The 23,961-nt window shown below is 42.8% G+C and overlaps 1 protein-coding gene across 2 annotated transcripts in view; it reads right to left on the bottom strand.

Moving 5' to 3' along the window:
- SPPL3 (signal peptide peptidase like 3) overlaps positions 1 to 14,387 on the bottom strand; it is a 118,799-nt gene extending 104,412 nt beyond the window's left edge. The window contains exon 1 of one of the 2 annotated variants that reach the window (XM_029220100.1): positions 13,846 to 14,387. In XM_029220100.1, coding sequence (XP_029075933.1) covers positions 13,846 to 13,868 — 23 coding nt within the window. In that variant the 5' untranslated portion in view covers positions 13,869 to 14,387. The remainder of the gene's footprint in view (positions 1 to 13,845) is intronic. The other variant, XM_029220107.1, reaches the window with a different exon arrangement.
- Positions 14,388 to 23,961: the final 9,574 nt, after the last annotated feature.

The raw sequence follows: 23,961 nt of genomic DNA, 5'->3' as shown, positions 1-23,961 counted from the left end.
AATCTGGTCATTCACTTACCCAAAGGGAAGTAACAGTCATCTGAGGCTAATTTCTTCCTAAATGATTCTAGCATGTAAAAAATACAAGGAGTAGTCTGAAGAAAAATCTGTGAGCCAAAAGATTATATTTTTTCCCTCAATGCTGGATTTTTAGGTAACTAAAACTGAGGTTCAACTTTGGTACTACACTGTTAAGAACAAACAGATCTAACCTAAAACCACTGCTTTTTTCCTCTTTTATAAACTCTAAGATACAAACATTACACAAAAACTACTCACACCCACTAGGATGTCTATAATTAAAAAGATGGACAATGACAAGAATTGGTGGGCATTTGGAGAGATCAGAACCCTCAGACATTGCTGTGGGAATACAAAATGGTGCAGCCATTCTGGAAAACAGCTTGGCAGTTCTTCAAAATGTTAAACACAGAAACCCTAAGAGCCAGCAATTCCATTCCTAGGTATCTACCCAAGAGAAATGTAAACATATCTGCACAAAAACTTTTACATAAATGTTCATAGCAACATTATTATACATAATAGCCAAAAAGTGAAAACCCAAACAACCATGGACAAATGTGTATAAATAGACTAATGTGGTATATACATACAACTGAATATTTGGCAATAAAAAGGAATGAAGCACTAAAACATGCTACAACATGATGGACCCTGAAAACATTATGCAAAGTGAAATAAGTCAAAAGACCACATATTTTATTACTCCATTTATATGAAATAGACAAGTCCACAGAAACCATAAGCACATTAGCAGCTGCCAGGGCTGGGGAAAAGGGGGAAACGAAACAGGTACAGGGTTTCCTTTGGGATGGAAAAAATGCTCTAAAATTGACTGTAGTGATAGTTGCACAACTTTGTGAATGTACTAAAAACCACTGGATTGTATATTTTAAATTAGTGAGTTGTACAGTATGTGAATTATATCTCAAAAAAGCTATTTTAAAAACATAAACCATTAGAATGAAAATCATAATGTTATAGAAAGGGACCTATATGAAATCCTTCATTTTAGATAGAACAGAATGAACAAGTGAAAGCTAGCCATATGAAAAGGAAGAGAGAATTTCAACTATGGTTGTCTGCATTACTGGCCCGAATTCCTCACCCCTCCCCAAATATGCTCCTTAGCCCTGTGATTCTGCAGCTCCTCCCACAAAAACGGCAAGGTTTAGTTTTGTGGCTCCTTGTCTTTGGGTTCCACCACATGACTTGTTTTGGCCCAAAGAATGAAGCAGAAATGGTAGTGTGCCAGTTCTGAGCCTGAGCTTCAAGAAGCCTTGCATGTTCCCACTTGCCCTCTTGTGCTTCTACCACTGTCATGAGAAGAACTTCCCTTGGGTAGCTGCTGCCCATTCAGCCTGGGCTGCAAAATGCACACACATGAAGCAGTCACCCAGCTGACTTATAGATCTGAAGCAAGAAGCAAAGTTGTCCCAGCCAACGTGAAGATCAATTGATATTTTAAGCACTGAGTTATGGGGCAATTTGTTATGCAGTATTATGGTGGCAATAGTTAACCAATACAGTAGCCAATTCTCCCACTGTATTTTGAAAAGGTTCCAAGAATGAAAGTGATTATCAAGGTAAGTCCAGCTTAGCACCTTGAATAAAAAGTTTCATTTACTCAGCTTAAGAGAGCGATCTATGTATCTCAAAAGATATTTAATGCTTGTCCCTTTAAGCTCTTAAACTAAAGGTTGAGAGCAATTTAAGATATTACATACTCTTCCATCTTACTAATTTTATTATTTTAAGATTATTATTTTAAAAAATTAAAGACAGAATAATACTAATTTAAATAAACTAGGTACCAAACCACTGAAGATAAAGACATGAACAAACTATAACTCATGTCCTCAAAACTTTACGGGGAGATAAACAAGGAAACAAACAACTGAAAGAGGCAAGTGCAGTGTACTAAGAGAACAAAAAGAAGGGTCATCCAGGAGCATAGATGAGAAAGAATGAAGAGGTTACCTGTTATTCCCTTTTTCCTAAGTTGGTTGATAACCTTTAGTTTGGCTTTTAGAATTTCTGCTATCCATGAATACCAGCCTAATACATCATCCTTAGGCCTGCAGGTTATTTTCACCATCGTGCAGCATGCAAAGGTTCAAAAACAAACTCCTAATTCCCCAAACTTCTGGTTTATGCCTATCCCAGATGACTAGGTTATTTAATTAATTAATTAATTTATTTATTTGGCTGCGTTGGGTCTTCGTTGCTGCATGTGGGCTTTCTCTAGTTGCAGCGAGTGGGGGCTACTCTTCGTTGCTGTACACGGGCTTCTCATTGCAGTGGCTTCTCTTGTTGCGGAGCACTGGCTCTAGGCACGCGGGCTTCAGGAGTTGCAGCACTCGGGCTCAGTAGTTGTGGCTCACGGGCTTAGCTGCTCTGCGGCAAGTGGGATCTTCCCAGACCAGGGCTTGAACCTGTGTCCCCTGCATTGGCAGGCAGATTCTTAACCACTGCGCCACCAGGGAAGTCCCAACTAGGTTACTTAATTCTGACCTAAGACTGAATCACTACTGTATCTATGAAATTTAAAATATGCACACACCAGGGCTTCCGTGGTGTCACAGTGGTTGAGAGTCCGCCTGCCGATGCAGGGGACATGCGTTCGTGCCCGGGTCCGGGAAGATCCCACATGCCGCGGAGCGGCTGGGCCCGTGAGCCATGGCCGCTGAGCCTGCGTGTCCGGAGCCTGTGCTCCGCAATGGGAGAGGCCACAACAGTGAGAGGCCCGCATACCGCAAAAACAAAACAAACAAACAAACAAAAATAATATGCACACACCAAGCCATATATTTTTAAATTGCCCTTTCTGACAAATATATGATATCGCTTGTACATGGAATCTAAAAAAATGGTACAAATGAACTTATTTACAAAACAGAAATAGAGTCACAAATATAGAAAACAAACTTATGGTTACCAGAGGGGAAGTGGGGGAGGAATAAACTGGGAGATTGGGATTGACATATACACAATAATATATATATAAAATAGATAACTAATAAGGATCTATTGCATAGCACAGGGAACTCTTCTCAAAACTCTGTAATGACTTATATGGGAGAAGAACCTAAAAAAGAGTGAATATATGTATACGTATAACTGATTCACTTTGCTGTACAGCAGAAACTAACACAACATTTTCAATCAACTATGCTCCAATAAAAAATTTTTATATTTAAATTTAAATTAAAAAAAATTTAATTTCCCTTTCTGAATATTAATTATTAAACAAGAGACCAAAAAAATGAGTCAAAAGAGAAAACAGTGTTTTAGAAACAGGAAAAAAATGAAATGTAAGTTTCTACTTTTAAAAATGTTAACTTTTTAAACAGAAGCTTAAATACAAAAAAATATGAATTTCTTAAATAGAAGCAAAAGAGAGAAAACGTTAAATTCTTCAAAAGCTAGTTTCCATATAGCTTATAGCTCTCCTCACACCTCAAAGGAAGTTTCCTGCAAAATATTTTCATTTGAAAAAAATTTCCCTAAAACTGTTTTGCTAATTGCAGAAACAAAATAGCAGAGCTTCTCCACTTACATAGGTGTCATATATGTCACATATTTAACCAGTACCTGTTTGGGAGATAAATTATAAATAGTTAGCAGTCAGTCTGTGGGCAGCTGAAGAAGACTGGAGATAAATGGAGATGACTACTCTAAAGGGCCTGTGGTCCTTTGTAAATGTCTCCCTTAGGAGTTCAGTTCCCAGGCTGAGCCACTTTCATTCTCTAGGTGCTGTATGGCTATTAAGAAGTTAGGGGAATCTGGCCACAACACATGACCCAATTTAACAGTAACAATTTTACTTTTGTATTTTCTTCAAAGAGGAATGAGACGTTATGCAAGTTATTATTTTCTCTCTTCTATGTGCCCTGTCATTTTATTTTTAAGGAGACATTCTATTCTAAAATCCTGCACCTGGCAAACTTCACCTCTAAAGTATTCATTCTATAAAAGAAAAAAAAAAAAGGGACTTCCCTGGTGGCACAGTGGTTAAGAATCCACCTGCCAATGCAGGGGACATGGGTTTGAGCCCTGGTCCGGGAAGATCCCACATGCCGCGGAGCAACTAAGCCCGTGCACCACAACTAATGAGCCTGCAAGCCACAACTACTGAGCCTGTGTTCTGGAGCCTGCAAGCCACAATTACTGAAGCCCATGCGCCTAGAGCCCGTGCTCCACAACAAGAGAAGCCACTGCAATGAAAAGCCCATGCACTGCAACGAAGAGTAGCCCCCGCTCGCCGCAACTACAGAAAGCTCGCACTCAGCAACGAAGACCCAATGCAGCCAAAAATAAATAAATAAATAAATAAAAAATTTTTAAAAATCTGAGTCTCTATTATGCATATAGGTCATTAAACCATGAAATTAATGCCTTTGATCCTACCTTTACAGAGTTCACTGCCAACATGGGAAAAGAGCCACATAAATACATTCAATACAAGGTCAGAAAACCGTAAAAGCACTGCCATCTGACAGGATCAGATAAAGAACTACAGGCATCAGAAGAATATTTCTCCTGGGCCAATCAGAAGGCTCTGTAGCAAGAGGACAGCATTTCAGCTGGACCTTGAAAAGACAGGTAGGACTCACATATTTCAGAGGCTTGGGAGAAAGGCTAACCAGGTATACCAGCCAGCTTAAAGAAAAGGGGAAACAGCGAGTAATCCAGTTTGGCTGAAATAACAAATTTTAAAAGAAAAGTAGGGTTACAAGGCCAGATTATTTTGAAAAGCAGACCGAAGATTGGATTTTATACTGTAGGCAATTAAAAAAACCCTAAGAATGCAAATGTAATACAATCCAAACTAGTGACAATGTAAAGATCAAAAGAAACAAAGACTGAATGTACACTACATAGCACTCATTCCCCATTAAGTCCTCTTCACAACTCCTAACTGAAATCCAGGACTTAAAAAAAAAAGTAGAAATCTCTAAAACTTAAACTACAGTAAAAAACCAATTTCTTTCCAAGATCAATTTCTCCTCCTTGGCTTCAAATACACAGTTCTCTCCCTTATATAAAATAAATAAAAACAAAAGATCCTTATGACTCTGCTGTCTATATCAACCATCCTCCTTCCTTATGTCTTTCACATCCCATCTCTCAAACAAATGGCCAGTACCCAAAGGACACCTTTATTTCTTCACTACCCATCCCTAATTTGCGTTTCACCCTCACTCCTCTGATCTTTATTAGAGCACTTTCAGTAACGACTTCCTTTGCAAAGTCAATAGCCTGTATTTTCTTCATTCTCTTTGAATCCTGAAGCTTTTTACACTACTGCCCCTAAAAATTCTCTGTGCCTTTTCTTTAATCACCATTGATTGCACTTTCCTAATTATCCTACCTCTGATGGAGCTTCCCTTGACTCCTCCTCTTCCTCCCATTTCTCAACTGTGAGTTTCCCAGGCCTCAACTCTAGTCCTCCATTCTGTCCTCTCTACACTCTCCCTCCTGGTTAACTGACCTCATCTCAAATCTTTAACTAACTTTAGCTAACCTAGCTGTGGTCCCAGGATGTATTCCTGTAATAAGACTAGATTGAACCCTATGAAGTTAGGTTTGAAAATGCTTTTTAAGATATTAGGCCTTAATATTTTTAAGGTATCAGTGCTTGTGCTAATCAGTAGCATAAGTAAGAGCATTCACTCTCTAAAACTAGCTTTTACTTCTAACAGTAGTATTTTTGCAAGCACTTTCAAGAAATGAATGTAAATTTCTGGGCATTTATAAAATCAGAGTGTACAGTCAAAGGTTTAAAAGTTAAGGCTGTCAGGCAAGGCATGAAGATTTAGTCAAGTTTGGAAGGTCAAGCTAGACAATTCTGGGCAAAAATTAAGACAAGGAAATAACAAAAGGTCAAGCACTGTACTTAGGCCAAAATGTGTGTATAACCAGGTTGAAGAAACAATTAACAAAACTTTGCTACACATGTCTTATTTAGGTCAAGAGTGAAGCCCAAGCCTGAAGCCCTCAGATAAAGGGAAGTGAGCGTGCCTGGCAGACTTGGTGTGCAGTAAGAAAAACAGATAACCCACCACTAACAGCCCCTCCTCAGGCATTTTAAGGTAGAAAATTTTCCTGTGCATTTAAAAACAAAACAAAAACGAGACAATGACTAGGATTATCCACGATTATGAGGGAAACTGCCTTCAAAAGATCAAAATACAGTTATTACGAAAAATTTTAGCCTTTATTCAAGTCACAATTTTTCTTGTTTTGTGGTAAGCAGCACTGGACTATGAAACTTGTGACTAAACGGAGATGACCTTATAACACATTTCAAAGGCAACAACAGAAATCAATGACAACTTGCAAACTAATATTTCTATTTCTTTTTTTTTTTTTTTTTTTTTTTTTTGCGGTACGCAAGCATGTGGGATCTTCTTGGACCGGGGCACGAACCCGTGACCCCTCCATCGGCAGGCGGACTCTCAATCACTGCGCCACCAGGGAAGCCCTCTATTTCTTTTTATATGGCATTATTCAAACATCTCCACAGAATTCTTACTAGGATATCTCAAAGTTTAAATGCTGTTTAAATTGTGAAGCAAGAAAAATCTTTTTTGTGGGGGAGGGGAAAGATAGGGATAGGGGATTAAGAAGTACAAGCTACTATGCATAAAATAAATAAGCTACAAGGATATACTGCACAGCACAGGGAATAAAGCCAATATTTTGCAACAAGTTTAAATGGAATATAATCTCTAAAAAATACTGAATCACTATGTTGTAGAGCGGAAACTAACATAATATTGTAAATCAACTACACTTCAATTTTTTTTAATATTTAAAAAAAAAAGAAAAATCTTATCTGCAGTGAGGAACTCTGCCTGGAACTGGTCTGGGTCTAAAAATGTAGAGAACAAATAACTTGCTTCTATATTGCATGTAGCAATTTTCAAAGCATTTTCACATATATTACCTCACTGAATCCTTAGAGCAACCCTGTGGAGTATGACAGGCATAATAACCATTGTACAAAATTCAACACTGGGACTAAGACAAGACTAGGTCACAGTTAATCAGAGATGAAAATCACCTTCAAACTAAAGACTTCTCAATTTAAAGAAACCAGAACATGGGACTTTGCTGGTGGTACAGTGGTTAAGAATCCACCTGCCAATGCAGGGGACACGGGTTCGATCCCTGGTCCGTGAAGATCCCACAGGCCGCGGAGCAACTAAGCCCGTGTGCCACAACTACTGAGCCTATGCTCTAGAACCTGTGAGCCACAACTAATGAGCTCACATGCTGCAACAACTGAAGTCCACGCACCTAAAGCCCATGCTCCACAACAAGAGAAGCCACTGCAAGGAGAAGCCCATGCACTGCAACGAAGAGTAGCCCCCGCTCGCCGCAACTAGAGGAAGCCCGCGCACAGCAACGAAGACCCAACACAGCCAAAAATAAATTAATTTAAAAAATAGAAAGGAAAAGAAAAAAAATAAATCAGAACAGAATTAGATCCTATCTTAGGATTTCAAATAAAATTTAATGAGACAGAACCGAATACTTTGAGTGATCACTTATATTCAGTATAATTTATAAACATGTAAAAAGCAATTAAAACACACTTCTACTTTAGTGCATTTTTAAAAAATCCTTTAGTGGTTCTTCATTATCAAACCTGGAACTCCAAAACAGAGATAATCAAGTTTTCTTACCAAGTTAGGGTGAACCGGACCAATCAAGAAATGGGATTTTCTCTTAGGTCTCTATTTGGCTGCTACATATTCATCGGTCTAATGCCTTAAAAGTATTTTCAAACCTAACTTTTTCATAGGAGCTCAATCTAGTCTTATCACAGCAAATGAGTGGGTCTGATTTATTTTAAGCTGTGGCCCTAATGAGATCTACTAACAAAATCTGAGAGGTAATTCATTGTGAGCATCATGGGAACTAACTGTAGATTTTCCCTGTAAAACTGAATTTGGTCACATGGAGCCCCTCTAGACATCTAAGAGGTTAAAATTCCAGAAAAGTAGCACTCTGCCTCTAACTCTTTAAGTGAGGATTAGAAAATATGCTATAGAAACTCAAAGTTGCAAACGTTTCTTGATTTATACATACAACAAATAAAACCACTCTTTTCCTTTAACTCCTAAGAAGGAACCATTAAACTCCAGAAAATATAGAATTTTGAAAATAAAATTATACTTATGGCTCTATTGTCAAGGACAGCCATCACATTAAGTTTCAGGTACTAAATGTAGCCAACTAAAACAGCACTTCATTAGACGTTTTCTTCTTAGGGCATCCTTGATTTTTCATAAGATGCTTTGATGAAACAGGTAAGAATGATGAAAACTAAATAAGTTATTAATGTTGAAGTAAAATACAATTATACAGAACTACATAACACCTCAATTCAGTGGCATTTATCATCTCTAAAATAAATGATCACAGAAATCTATTTTGAGAAATGCATGAACATTAGGCATTTTAATTCGTTGTACTACTTGATAAATTACAGGCTGATATGGTTACCAAGTCCCCAGATCCCCAACGCTGAGGAAACATAAGAAACATTGAGGAAGGTTATTTCAATACAAATTCATGGTCTTATCTTTGGCTAATTTTAGCTTGAATCATGTATTGCCAAAACATTATTATCTTTTTTTTTTTTTAATTTACTTATTTTGGTTGCGCCAGGTCTTAGTTGTGGCAGAAGGACTCCTTAGTTGCAGCATGCAAACTCTTAGTTGTGGCATGCATGTGGGATCTAGTTCCCCGACCAGGGATCGAACCCATGTCCCCTGCATTGGAAAGCGGATTCTTAACCACGCCACCAGGAAGTCCCCAAAACATTACTATCATAGCACTTTACAGGCAAAACATGTTTTAAAAATAATAAGCAAATCTAAAGTCTATAATGCTAGACACACATTTTCAAGTAAATAGTTTCTCTCTGAAAAACTTTCACCAGATGCAATGATCACAAGACAATCAGATATGATCATAACAGATACAGTGATACATAACAGAAATCCAAAACCAGATATAACTTCCATTCATTCTAGAGATCTGCTTTGCTTTTCATTCTCCAGTTTAGCATTATTTGCAAATACCTGACATTGACAATGTTCACTGTCACACAACATATCACCTCAATATAATGCAGTCCTTAGAACAGATCTTCAGACAGGCAGCCCAGGGGGAGGCATGTTCATTCACTGTTCAGTAAATATTTGCCAAACCACCTATTATATGCCAAGCACTGGACAGAGCACCAAAAGAGAAAAACTTTTACCTCTGTGTAACCTGTAGTTTGTTTACTATCTGTCATCCCTCAAAAACACATACAAAATGAGGCCATGAAGAGCCCCACTAATGAATTTGGATTTTATTCTAAATGTGGCCAAAAGCCATTAAAGAGTTTTAAACAGAGGACTGACATGACCTGAGTTAGGCTGTCAGAAGACTACTCAGGAGAATGGATGGCCACTGTGCGGAGAATGGAGGGAACCAGTGAGGAGGCTAACAAGGAACTCAAGCAAAAGAGGGCTGGCTTAGAGTAGTGACTGTGGACAAGGAAGCAGACAGATTCAGTGTTGGAATCTTGGTGTGCAACGGTCTTGACTTTGAACCGTTTTTCTATTTATATCCTTGGGCAAGTCACTTACACTCTCTGAGCCTCAGTTTCCTTACTGAGCAATGATTGTAAAGCCCCAGCACACAGAAAACACACAATAAATTATGATGATACTACTTTGGTAATGAAATTCATGTGAATGAGGTTCACATGGACTGACTTCCTTTTCCCCCTACACAGCAACATTCACCCTAATATAAGTAATTTTTACCAAGATTCAAGTGCAAGTATATACAAGTACTGCACTGACTCCAAGAAGAGAGAAGGTACTATTTCTCACAGAACTTACGCTAAAACAACTGCTCATAAATATACATTGAGCAAGGTGTTTCTCTCAAATTCATAAAAGTCTAGTTTGCACCTTCAATGTGTGTTTTCATATGCACGCTTTTATTTCCTCAGTTTTTATGAATAAAAAGGATACAAGCAGAATCTTGTGGTTAATCGTGACCCTTGATAAAGACTGTGGTGTTACTACCAATTATTTTAATTTCTTCTGTCAATTGCTTTTATTTAAAACTATTAAGGGATGGTACCCTTCACTCTTACAACACTGAGACACCAGGAAACTAAGTTACCAAAAGCTCTCTTTTGTAAGTATATGTATTACAAACACTCATCTATCTGTAGCTTCCTCTTACACTTAATATTCTTTCAACAAAGCACGAACCACACTGAAAACCTATCATATTCAATTGTTCAGTATTTACTAAGCAGGAGCTATGGGCAAGACAATGTGCTAGGCACTAGAGGAGGACAAAGGTTAGTGTAACTGCATCCTTACCCTCAAAAAACTTACCATCCAGTGAGGAGACTAGGTATTTACACTTGAAAAGGAAGAAGTGAGGCAGACAAAACAAGTGTCAAAAACAAAGAGCTGGGACTTCCCTGGTGGTGCAGTGGTTAAGAATCTGCCTGCCAATGAAGGGGAGGCCTTCCTGGTCCGGAAAGATCCCACAGGCCGCAGAGCAACTAAGCCCGTGCGCCACAACTACCGAGCCTGTGCTCTAGAGCCCTCGAGCCACAACTACTGAAGCCTGCGCACCTAGAGTCCCGTGCTCTGCAACAAGAGAAACCACCGCAATGAGAAGCCCGCGCACCACAACAAAGAGTAGCCCCGGCTCGCTGCAACTAGAGAAAGCCCATGCACAGCAACGAAGGCCCAATGCAGCCAAAAATAAATAAATTTTAAAAAAAACAACAAAGCTTACTTTCAGTTGGGGTGGTCAGAAAATGCTTCACAGCTGGGTAACAGAACTTTGATAGAATTTGCTAGGAAAAAAGCAGGCACAAGAAACCAGAGAACAGCATGAACTTCTGTGTAGCGGCTTTTTTTTAAATCTATTATGAAAATGTTTAACACGTAAAAGTATACAGAATAAATGGACTCACCACTGAGATTCAACAATAATCAACTCATGGCCAATCCTGTTTTATAATTTACATGTCTTACTCCACAAAAATCCTAAAGGAACCTATTTTCATATGTTCCTACCTTCTTCACTGACTCCACCTCAGACATATCCATACCACCACAGTAGTCTCCACAAGGTTGATTTTCCTAAAGACCACCTACAAATAAAGTGCAAACCTATTTTCAAAAAAATCAACTCTTGATTGTTGATCAAACCAAGGGAACAGTGACAAAGATACTGCAAAATGACAATCCAAAACGGTTTACATGTACTTTGGGCATACCCTTTCCATACTTATATTTCAATGAGAATGAATAAAATCATGGAGAATTCATGCCAAACAACAACAAGAAAAAGCACCACAGTTGAAGTATCTGGGACAAATCATTTGGGCTCCTGAGCCTAAGTTTCCTCCTCTATAAAATAGGGAAAGATCACCTACCTCAGGGACTTGTGAGAATCAAGTAGGTGTATATATTAAATGTCACATGGATAGTTCTTTATATTATTGCCTGGTTGTCCTGGGAAGAACTACTCAGGAAGAAAGCTGCCTGGCTTCCCAATCCTTTCCCTCCATACACCACCCTCTTCCAAGATGCTGTAAAAACTTTCTCCATCTCAAAACATGCTAAAGGTGAGGAGCTAAGCATTCTGATTTCAAGAAGCTTCTTTCTTTACCTGTAAAGCAAACTAAGGGACCTGAGATTGAAGGAAGTATTTCAGGAGGATAAATCTTATAAACTGTCAAACTTCACTAAACAACCCTCCTTTAAGTAGCAGAGCCATCCAACATCACACAGTGTGTGGCCAACCTACCTAGTAAAACACTCTCATTATCCCCAATTCTTGGCCACTGTGCTTACTCTTTGAACCATCCACGGCCTCTCTACAGCACAGTACAAACAGAAGGATCGTCATCAGGACTCTCAGCTGGGCCAGAGCGTTAAGACGCTCAAGATGAGTGAGTTAGCACAAGGCACGCAGGGGCACCTTCACTTCCTTTCTTATTCTGTCCATAAGAAAGCTCTAATTCTTTCGAAACATTCTAATCCTGTGTTCCGAATCACCTGCTACAGAGAGGCAGCTCACTGTTGCTCAAAACAAAGTAGTTTAAACGTCTTTTAAAAATACATATGTTGTCACAACTGTTCACTAAGATTTTAATTCTTGCTTTAGCATTGCTTTCTCTCAATCTCTCAGTTATCTTCTTTTTGAGATTGTATATACATCACTGAAGTTCCCTTTTGAATTATCGTCTTCAATCACCAATCCTCTTCCCCTATGTGAAGACACAATGAGTTCCTGACTTCTCATAACCCCAACCACCACAAATCATCCACTCAGTTAAAGCCTTCTACCCAAGGCCATTCCTTATTTTCAGATATTACCCATTTCTTTGCTGTTTCCCTAAGATAATTATAATATACTAAAACATGGCACCTTACAGTTTACCCTGTGCTTTGTAAAGTTATTCATTTAATCCTTACAGCTTATGAAAAAGGTAATCCCCCTATTTTATAGGTAAGGAGAAAAGAATGGAAAACTTACTATCTTGTCTAGTTGTAAAGCGAGTTAAGTGCTGAACCCGGCATCCAAACCAACTCTAAACGCCATGCTCTTCCCACTCTACTATGCTCTTTTCTAAGAAGGGAAAGCCTCTAGTTCTATCCCAAACCACATTGGCTTCACAGAGTAAACCATCTTCGAACAATCGCTCTAGACTGCAACCAGATTTTCCATCCCTGCACCTACCATCATCCCATTTCTTGCTTCCTCCCCACTCCACTCCTCAACGATACTATCGCCATTCCTTCAACTCCCTCCTGCAAATATTCCACCTCTGCCTGCTAAAGGGAGGTGTCTCATCCCCCTTTCCCCAAACCGCAGCACTCCCTTCTCAAGATAGGTATGTTCTCATTCCATAAACTACATAGTACGCTTCTCAGTCCTTAACAAGATATTTTATAACTTTAAAAAGTCCCATTAAAATGGACATAACTTGTAGATCCTCCATCCCCATATGTGACCCAGGGCACCGGGCCACTTCATATTCTACAGAACAGGATACCAACCCTTACAAAGATTCTGCCCAGGCCCCACTGTCACCAATGACTTCCTGTCCAGAATCTAGTTATCCAAACAGTCTCCCCTTCCAATCTCTTCACCAGGGTGTCCCTCCAGGGTTCCCAAGACTCTCTCCTTCCGCAGCTTTCCTCCGCTCACACCTGGGCCTCTGCCCACCTTACCAACTCCCCATTCACTCCCCATCCCAAGGCTAAGCAGCAGCCCCAGTAGAGGTGGCTCCTCCTCTCTCACAACTTCCAAGTTCGGCCTCTTATCACCTGTTCTCAGAAGATGCCTCTTAGCTGCGTGGCCCACCTTTGCCCCAGCCCACCCCTCTCCACCTTTTCCATTGCTCCTGCCCATCAGCCACCCCCTCAGGCCAGTTCCGGGGTGCCCGCGGAAATCCACTTCCCTTCCGTGGGCTTCCCACCCCGGAGTCAAGCTCCCCTTCCCCATCACCTGCTCCGCCCATGACCAGATGACATCCGCCGCGGAGGCCTCCTCCTCCTCCAACCCCCTCCTCGGACGCTGGGTCCCCGGCCGCTCAACGCCTTCCCCGAGCGCCTGCCGCCCCCTCCGGTGGGGGTGAGGGGGGCGTGCACCCCTATCCCGCGGCCCCCCCAACAGGCACCTGTTCCTTCTCCTCTTCCCCCAGGGCTGGCCTCGCCGGCGCCCCGACCCCCACCCTCGCCGCGCCCCGGTCTCCCGGAGCCCCGCACTCACCACGAGTAGGTCTGCTCCGCCATGGCGCTGACTCTGGAGGGCTCCGCTGCAGGATATGACCGGGCCCGGCGGCGGGGGAACGAACGGACGGCGGGCTCGCTGAGGCCGGGAACGGAAGGCGCGGCCGCGGCCCGGCGCTTGCTCGCTCGCTCACACCGCGGGCGGGCGGGCCGGGAAGGCGGCTGGCGGGGAGAGGCCGGGCTCCGAGGCGGCCCCGCTCCCTGGGCCCCGGGGCGGGGCGGGCTCCGCTCTCGGCCTCCCTCACCGGCGGCGGCGGCGGCGGCTCCGCTGCGGCTCTGAACCCAACATGGCGGCGGCGGCGGCGCTGAGAACAAGGGGGCCCCGGGGCGGGCGAACGGCAAGAGGGCCCCGCTCTCACTGCGCGCTGGGCCGCGGGAACCCCGCGCTCGTGCGGCGGCGGCGGCGGCCGGAGGACATGGCCAGCGGGCGGAGGCGGAGGCGGCGGCGGCGGCGGCGGCGGCGGCAGCGGCTGAGGGGGGCGCTAAGCGGTGAGCCGAGGCCGCTCGGCTCACACCCGCGAAGGGGAGGTGAGGAGGGGGCGGGGGCGAGCCTTGGCCCTGCGCGGGTCACGTGTCCAAAACACGCTCACGTGATGCGCGCGCCCCGCCCCTCGCGCCGGGCCCATGCGCGGAGACGTCGGTTCCTTAGTTCGAGGCGACAGTTGCTCTCTCGGCTTCTGACTGTTCGGCCGCCTCCCGCCGCTTGGTGCCGCACCCTCCCAACGCGGAGCGGTCGCCTGGGACCCCCCCCCACCTCCCCTTACCCTTTCTGAGGGGCTGCTGCAGCCAGCCAATCAGGGGCCCCGATGCGCGTCTGTTGGCTGCCACTCAGCTGTCACCCATCAATCAAGAGTCTGCTGGCCGTGGGTTCCCAGCTGTCAGTCAACTTGTCAGTCAGCAGGCGGAACGCTGCATGCCTTCGTTCGTATGTTCGTTGGTTCATTCATTCGTTTAGCAAATATTCCACGCAGCCAGCTTTTATTGCGCCGACTCTGTGCCAAGTCCTCTGGGGCCAAGTCGAATACGCCACACTTGCCTATAATCAGTCAGCAGATATTTACGGGGTGCCAACTATGTATCAACTCATTCTGCTGGGTCTCTGCCCTCTGAGAGCTTACATTCTAGAGGAAACGGCATAGATAACCCAAGCCGACAAATAAGTGAAGATCATTTCAGATGCTGCTAAGTTTTATGAAGATTTTAACACAAGGTAATGGGACAAAGAGTGTGTAGGGGTGGGGACTCGTTTCTATAGGATGGTGAAGGAAGGCCTGGTGGAGGAGGTGACATCTGAGGATGAGGAGGAGCTGACCACGCAAGAGCAAATCTCAGGGAACAGCCCATCTGGAGGACTGGAGGCAGGCAAAGAAGTAAACTTAATAGAGCTAGACCCAGAGACCAACAGAGTGAATCTGGGGCTTAGGAGGAGAGAAGAGGCAGAGATGAACTGAGCCCAGGGGCTGCGGAATACTTTTCCAGGACCTGATGAGGCAGTCTGAAAGAGTGAGCGGCTTACTAGGAGAAATGACATTATAGAAAAAGAATGACATGAGGAAAGGCCCAAAGATGTGAAGGCTTGGAGTGAGCTTGGATCCAGGAGAGGGATGGATGATTCCTGCTGGAGAGTGTTGAGAGACTGAAAAAGTGCTCTGAGGCCAGAGTCTGAAGGACCTAGCTAAGCCTCCCTGCCACTTACTATGTTCACGAATGAAAATGAGCAGTGCAGCTCCAGGTTCTAGAAGCATGCCTGGGCAACAGACACACTAGACTTCCCAGACCCCCGTTCTCCACAGGGAGCAGAGCTGGCACACCTGAAAGCAGCATACTCAAGATCCTCTGCAGCTGGACCAATTTCAGGCCAGGATCTAGCACTGCTCCAGTTTCCCAAGACCTGCCCAGCCTTACACCACGGAACACCAGGGAACACCACGCCCTGAATCTATCTCCAAATGAATCAGTTAGCCATTGCCCATACATCTGCCACTTGCCCATTCCCCAGGGGGAACCCTTTCATGAGAAAACCAAGTACACTTTTCCTTCAGAAGCCATCTCTCTTTCTTCCTCCTTCCCCCACTGCCAGAGGCTAGGACCAGTCAGGTTCAATGTGTTTCCTGAAGCTCCACCAGAGAGCCCTGGAAAAGGGCAAGATGATAAGATCAAGGTTTCCCCAGAGGGTTAGAGGCAGGGCCCCAAGAATATACCAGATCACCAAGGGCCACTCCCCTGCCCATTCACAGAAAGGTACCAGCCTGCAAATATCTGCCCAGCTCTAAATGGCGCTGGATGTGGAGATATCATGGGAGACAGGAAAGCAAAGAGCCTAAATTTTTTATTTCATTTAGTTCTTACAGCTTTTCCAGGTGCTCTTACAGAATGTCAACTGTACGCTTGAATGTGATATACAGTCATTCTGAGTCTCAAATGGGTGAGGCTTCAGGCCCCATGAGAAAGGCCAGAAACTATTGGCACAAATGGCTTTGGGAGGTGCAGAGTCTCCTTCCCTGGAGAGCTAAGAACAAAACAGACCAGACATGTCACTAATGAAACAAAAAGACACACTGAGGCCCTGGGCAATTCACCTGGGCTTTCGTTCCCAGTGAGTCAGAGAAGGCAAAGCCAAGCGCAAACTTGGTATTGGAGGGATGGAACAGGAGGTGCTGAGGAAAGAAAGTCAAGGCCTTCCCAGAAGCAAAGGGACCATTTTTTGCACCGAGAAAAATCTGGTGGAAGAAAGGAGGGAGAAGGGGTCTGGGTGAAGGTATGGGGTCCGAAATGAGAAGTAAGGTTTTCTTCTCTCCGTGTAAACCAGAGGCCCTCCAAGCATCTCTTGGGAAGACATGTGAACGCAGACCGTATAAGAAGCCAAACAGCATTTGGCAGAGCTGGGAGGTATCCAGGCCATGGAAAGCCTATGTGCGTGGTCCAGGCAGATGGAGTGTGAGCCCAGAAACTGGTGGCTTAAGTGTCTCAGGCTAAGGTTGCCCAGATGTAGAAGGCACCTCCAGGTCCTGGTCAGGACCTCTGCAGGCTTGAAGTCCCCTGGAGAAGGCCAGGCTGAAATAAATCTCAAGTCTGTCCATTGGCTGGAGGCCACCCAGCCTGGGGTACTTGGGGAGTGACTTTCAGTTCCTCTGCCAGCAGCACTCAGCTCCAGGCTGGAGCGGTCCCAGGTGGTATCTATGGCACCTCTGGGCCTCAGCCGGGGAGTCAGGTGTGCTTGGCAGGAGACACAGGCATAGGCTCCCCCCGGGAGGGGTGACTGGCTCCCCCCACTAACCCCCAACCGCCACACAGGTGGGAGGGCCACAGCTTGTGAAATATTTGTTGAAAGAGGCGATGGAAGTTCCTCTAATTATCACCACGGTAATTATAGGACTGCTCCTTCTACCAAGTGTGTTCAAAAGAGACTTGGTGAGTCTCCCCAGGACGTGTCATCTGCCTCAGGTGCAGGCTCCAGGGAGCAGGCATTGCCAGGTTTGACTGGGCTGCTTAGGTGCTGCTTCTGAGAGGGTCAAAGGCTCAGGTCTGACTGGTCCCCATCTGCCTCTGCAGCCCATTTCTCACCTCTATGCAATACTCCCAACACACACACACACACACACACACACAAACACACGCACTGAGCCGCTTGCAGCTTCCAATGGGCTATGCTCTTCTTTGCTTCAAAATCTCTGCTTCTCAACTGCTGCTCATTAAGTTTGAAGCTTGGCTTCTATGTCCCCTCCTTCAGTAAGTCTCACTTGACCAAACCTAGGCTGGGTTAGGTACTCCTCCCCCACGCTCCCACAGACCCCTGAATTTCCCGGTGTCTTAGCACTTAGCACAGAGAATGGTCACTGCCTGTTTACTTGTCATCTTCTCCCTCTGGATTGCGAATGCCTTGTGGGAAGGGACTGTGGCTTGTTGCCAGTTCCATCTTCTGTGTCCAGCGCAGAACTCAGCTCAGAGAAGCTCAAAGTTTGTGGAATGAATGCTTGAGGGAGCGAGAAGTCAAACCAGGTTTCGGAACAACTGGTTCTGCCTGATAGTCTCATGATTCTGTCCATGATCTCAAATTCAGCACCCCCTCCCATCCCCCACGGCCTCCTCCCGGCTGAGAAAGAGAATCCTTAGGGGCAGAGAAATCTCTGTTAGAGACATTATAGGAAGAAAGATGATTGGAGGTAAGGTACATGGTAAGCTTATCAGGTATCAGCTCACTTGCAGTCTTTGATCATGAGGGGTTTTTTTTTTCCAAAAAAAATACTTTACTTTTTAAGAGCAGTTTTTTTTTTTAATATTTATTTATTTTGGCTGCACCTGGTCTTCATTGTGGTATGTGGGCTTCTTAGTGGCGGCATGTGGGATCTAGTTCCCCGACCAGGGATGGAACTCAGGCCCCCTGCGTTGGGAGTGCAGAGTCTTACCCACTGGACCACCAGGGAAGTCCCTTAAGAGCAGTTTTAGGTTTACAGAAAAATTGATGGGAAAGTACAGAGAGTTCCCACATACTCCCTCTTCCCCAACAAGGTTTCCCTTATTATTTACATCTTGCATTAGTATGGTACATTCCGTACAATTGATGAGCCAATAATGGTATATTCTTATTAACTAAAGTCCATAGTTTACATTAGGGTTCACTCTTTGTGTTGTACATTCTATGGGTTTTGACAAATGTATGATATGTATCTACTTCCACAGTATCATGCAGAATAGTTTCACTGCCCTAAAATTCCCCTTTGTTCCCCCTATTCATCCCTCCCTCCCTCCCTCCCTCCCACTAAACCTCTGGCAACCACCAGTCTTTTCACTGTCTCCATAGGCTTGCCTTTTCTAGAATGTCATATAGTTGGAATCATACAATATGTAGACTTTTCAGATTGGCTTTTTTTTCACTTAGCAATATGCTTTTAAGTCTTCTCTGTGGGACTTCCCTGGTGGTCCAGTGGTAAAGAATCTACCTTGCAATGCAGGGGACACGGGTTCTATCCCTGGTTAGGGAACTAAGATCCCACATGCCGCGGGGCAACTGAGCCCACATGCCACAACTACTGAGCTCACGCGCCTCAACTAGAGCCTGCGTGCCGCAAACTACAGAGCCCATGCACCCTGGAGCCTGTGTGCCACAACTAGAGAAGAGAAAACCCACAGGCCACAACTAGAGAGAAGCCTGCGCACCACAACGAAGAGCTCGCGTGCCGCAATGAAAGATCCTGCATGCCTCAACGAAGATCCCGCGTGCCACAACTAAGACCCAATGCAGCCAAAGGAAAAAAAAAATCTGTCTTTTCGTGGCTTGATAGCTTGTTGTTGTTTTTTAATCACTGAATTATATTCCATTGTATGAATGTACCAGAGTTTGCTTATCCATTCACCTATTGAAGGACAGCTTGGATGCTTCCAGGTTTTGGCAAGTGTGAATAAAACAGCTATAAATATTCATGTGCAAGTTTTTGCATGGACATAACTTTCAATTTATTTTGGAATACCATGGGATTTTTTTTTTTTGGTCTGTGTTGGGTCTTCGTTGCTGCGCATTGGCTTTCTCTAGTTGCAGCGAGTGGAGGCTACTCTTCGTTGTGGTGTGTGGGCTTCTCATTGCGGTGGCTTCTCTTGTTGCGGAGCACAGGCTCTAGGAGCATGGGCTTCAGTAGTTGTGGCATGCAGCCTCAGTAGTTGTGGCACACGGGCTTGGTTCCTCCATGATATGGGATCTTCCCGGAATAGGGATCGAACCCATGTCCCCTACATTGGCAGGCGGATTCTTAACCAGTGAGCCACGAGGGAAGTCCCACCATGGGATTTTTAGAAGAGTGTTGTTTAATTTCCAAATATTTGGGGCTTTCCCAGCTATCTTATTGTTATTAATTTCTAATTTAATTCTGCTGTGGTCAGAGAACATATTGTGTAAGATTTCAACCTTCTGAAATTTGTTAAACTTGTTTATGGCCCAGCATATGACTTATTTTGGTGAATATTCTATGTATGCCTGACAAGGATTTGTATTCCATTATTTTGGGATGTAGTGTTTTATAAATGTCAATTAAGTCAAGGTGGTTGCTAATATTGTTTAGGTCTTCTATGTCCTTACTTTTTCTTTTTTTTATATACAGCAGGTTCTTATTAGTTATCCATTTTATACATATTAGTGTATATATGTCAATCCCAATCTCCCAATTCATCCCACCACCACCACCCCTGCCATGGGTTTTTTATCTAATAGTTGTATCAATTATTGAGAGAAAGGTATTAAAATCTCTAATCATGATTGTGAGTTTGTTACTTCTTCCTTTAATTCTATCTGGATTTCATGTGTGAAGCTCTATGATTAGGTTAATACACACCTAAAACTGTTATATCTTCCTGACGAATTGCCTCTTCTATTGTTGTAAAATACCTCTGTTACAGTCTTTATTTTGAAGTCTACTTTATTGGATATTAATAGAATCACTCCAGCTTTCTTATGATTTGTGGTTTTATTTTTCTATTCCTTTACTTTCAACCTAAACGTGGCTTTGTATTTAAGGTATGTGTCGTGGTTGGACCTAGATATTATCATACTAAGCGATTATCATACTAAGGAAAGTAAGTCACAAAGGGGAAGATAAATACCATATGATATTGATATCACTTACATGTGGAATATAAAATACGACACAAATGAACATATCTACGAAACAGAAACAGACTCACAGACATAGAGAGCAGACTTGTGGTTGCCAAGGGGGAGGGGAAGTAGGGGTGGGAAGGATTAGGAGTGGGAAGGATTAGGAGTTTGGGATTAGCAGATGCAAACTATTATATATATAATGGTTAAACAACAAGGTCCTACTGTATAGCACAGGGAACTATATTCAATATCCTGTGACAAACCATAATGGAAAAGAACGTGAAAAAGAATATATATATGGGGACTTCCCTGGTGGTCCGGTGGGTAAGGCTCCATGCTGCCTACGCATGCCGCAACTAAGAGTATGCCTGCCGCAACAAGATCCCACATGCCACAATGAAGACCCAGCATGGCGAAAATAAATACTTTTTTAAAAAAGAATATATATATATGTGTAACTGAATCACTTTGCTGTATAGCAGAAATTAACACTATATTGTAAATCAACTATACTTCAATAAAATTAAAAAATAAATAAATAAAGTGTGTGTCTTGTGGACAGCATATTTGGGGATCTCGCTTCTCTGCCTTGTCTGACAATTTCAGTTGTTGTAATTAGAATGCTTAGCTCACTTACCTTTGATGTAATTATTGATATGTTTAGGTTTAGTTCTACAATTTTGCTATTTGCTTTTTACTTCTTCCATCTTTTTTTGTTGTTGTTCCTCTGTTCCACCTTTCCTGCTTTCTTTTGGGTGAACTGAATACTTTTTAATAGTGTTTTTTTTTATTTTTATTTATTTATTTATTTTTGGCTGCGTTGGGTCTTTGTTGCTGTGCACGGGCTTTCTCTAGTTGCGGCGAGTGGGGGCTACTCTTGATTGCAGTGCACGGGCTTCTCATTGAGGTGGCTTCTCTCGTTGCGGAGCACGGACTCTAGGCACGTGGGCTTCGGAGGTTGTGGAATGTGGGCTCAGTAGTTGTGGCTTGCAGGCTCTAGAGCACAGGCTCAGTAGTTGTGGCGCATGGTCTTAGCTGCTCCACGGCATGTGGGATCTTCCCAGACCAGGGCTTGAACCTGTCTCCCCTGCATTGGCAGGCGGATTCTTAACCACTGCACCACCAGGGAAGCCCCGAATTGAATACTTTTTAGTATTGCATTTTAATTCCTCTCCTGGCTTTTTTAGCTCTACCTTCTTTGAATTGTATTTGTGATGGTTGATCTAGTGATTACAACATGAGTCTTTAACTTATCACAATCTACTTAAAATTAGTATTTTACTACTTCACATAAGATGTAGGAATTTCACAACAATATAGCTCCACTTATCCCCACTCTCACCCTGTATGCTACTGTTATTATAGAAATTACATCTCTCTATGTTATAAACCCCACAATACAAAGTCATAATTTTAGCTTTTAAACAGTCCTATGGGGACTTCCCTGGTGGTCCGGTGGCTAAGACTCCATGCACCCAATGCAGGGGGGCCCAGGTTTGATACCTGGTTAGGGAACTAGATCCCATATGCCACAACTAAAGATCCCACACGCGGCAACGAAGATCCCACGTGCCACAACTAAGACCCGGCACAGCCAAATAAATAAATAAATATTAAAAATAAACAGTCCTATGTCTCTTAAAGGAATCAAGAGGACAACAAGGACCTACTGCATAGCACAAGGAACTATATTCAATATCTTGTAATAACCTATAAAGGAAAAGAATCATATATATATATATTCATACACATATGAATCACTTTGCCATATATCTGAAACTAACACATTATAAATCAACTATACTTCAATTTTAAAAATTAAAATTAAAAAAACAGAAGAAAAAAATAAAGTGTTTTATATTCACTCACATATTTACCATTTCAAGTCCTTTTTATTCCTTTCGATAGATCTGAGTGTCCATCTGGTGTCATTTCCCTTCAGCCAGATGAACTTTCTTTGGCATTTCTCATAATACAAGGTTGCTGGTGACAAATTTAGTTTTTGTTTATCTGAAAATGTGTCTAGTTTGCCTTCATGTTTAAAACATATCTTCACTGGATGTAGAAATCTGGTTTGAGAGGGTCTTTTTTCTCTTTCAGTACGTTAAAGATGTTGATCTATTAGGCTCTATCCTCTGTTGTTTGCAATGAGAAGTCAGCTGTCATTTGTATCATAGTTCTCCTGTTTATAATGTGCCATTTTTCTCTAGCTGTTTCCAAGATTCTTCTCTTTATCTTTGGATTTCAGTAGTTTGACTACACCATGCCTGGGCCTGGTTTTCTTTGCATTTATCCTGCTTGGACTTCACAGAGCTTTTTGAATCTGTAAATTTATCTTGGATTAAATTTGAGAAATCATCAGGAAATATATCTTCGTTTTTTTTTTTTTTTTTTTTTTTTTTTTTGGCTGTGCCGCATGGCTTGCTCCATCTCAGTTCCCCGACCAGGGATTGAACCCAGGCCATGGAAATGAAAGCCTGGAATCCTAACCACCAGGCCACCAGGGAACTCCCTATCTTCGAATATTTTTATGTCCCATTCTCCCGTTTTTCTTTTTCTGAAATTTGAATTGCATGTGGTGTGTAAATCTTTGAATGTTGTCCCACCGGTCCATGAAGCTCTGCTTAACTTTTTCCAGTTATTTCTTTTTCTCTCTGGTCTTAAGGATAGATAATTTCTATTGATTCATCTTCAAATTCAGTATTTCCTTTGTCATCTTCATTCTGCTATTGAACCTATCAAGTTAATTCTTCATTTCAGTTATTGTACTTTTTAGTTCTAGAATGTCCATTTGACTTTTTTTTATAGTTTCAGTTTTCTGCTGAGGTTCCCCATCTGTTCCTTCATTATGACTATATTTGCAGGGAGGGGCCTTGAAAATATTTATGAGTTGCTTTTAAATTCTTGATGCTAATTCCAACATCTGGGTAATCACTTTTTCTCTTTGAAATTCAGTCAGTTTTCTGTCTCTTCCTATGTCTAGCACTTGATTTTTGTGTGCTGGTCATTGTCAATGATACATTGTAGAGACCCTGGATTCTATTATGTTTCTCTCAAGAGTGTTATATCTTATTCTAGCAGTCAATTAACTTGGCTGGATTCAAACTCCAAACTTTGTATCGCTTGTAAAGGGCAGCAGCTGAAATTTCCACTCAGTTCTTTCAGCTTCCAGCCACTGATTTCACTGGGATCCCTGGAGCTTCCTGTGCATATGTGTAGTTCCGTGTACAGGGATGGATTTAGACAGAGTTTATATACAGATTTTGGTGTTCCTCTACAGCTAATTTTTTCCCCTGGGATTTCCTGCTTAATTTCCCAGCAATTAGCTTGGAATTCTGTACTCTTGACACCTCAAACCAGTAAGATCAAAGCTTTCTACACATCCCTACCTCCCACACAGATTAGAGAGTGCCAGAGGTAAGAGGCCACAAAAACTCAAATCTCATCCAATGCAGCTCTTATCTTTCAAGTGTTGACTTCCTTCACATTTCTGCCTCCTATTGGATG

Source organism: Monodon monoceros, unplaced genomic scaffold (assembly GCF_005190385.1).
Source record: "Monodon monoceros isolate NGI ecotype Baffin Bay Population unplaced genomic scaffold, NGI_Narwhal_1 Super_Scaffold_1, whole genome shotgun sequence".
NCBI classification, from domain to species: Eukaryota; Metazoa; Chordata; class Mammalia; order Artiodactyla; family Monodontidae; genus Monodon; species Monodon monoceros.
The sequence above is the reverse complement of the archived record's forward strand: the minus strand, read 5'-3'. Positions and strand labels throughout refer to the sequence as shown.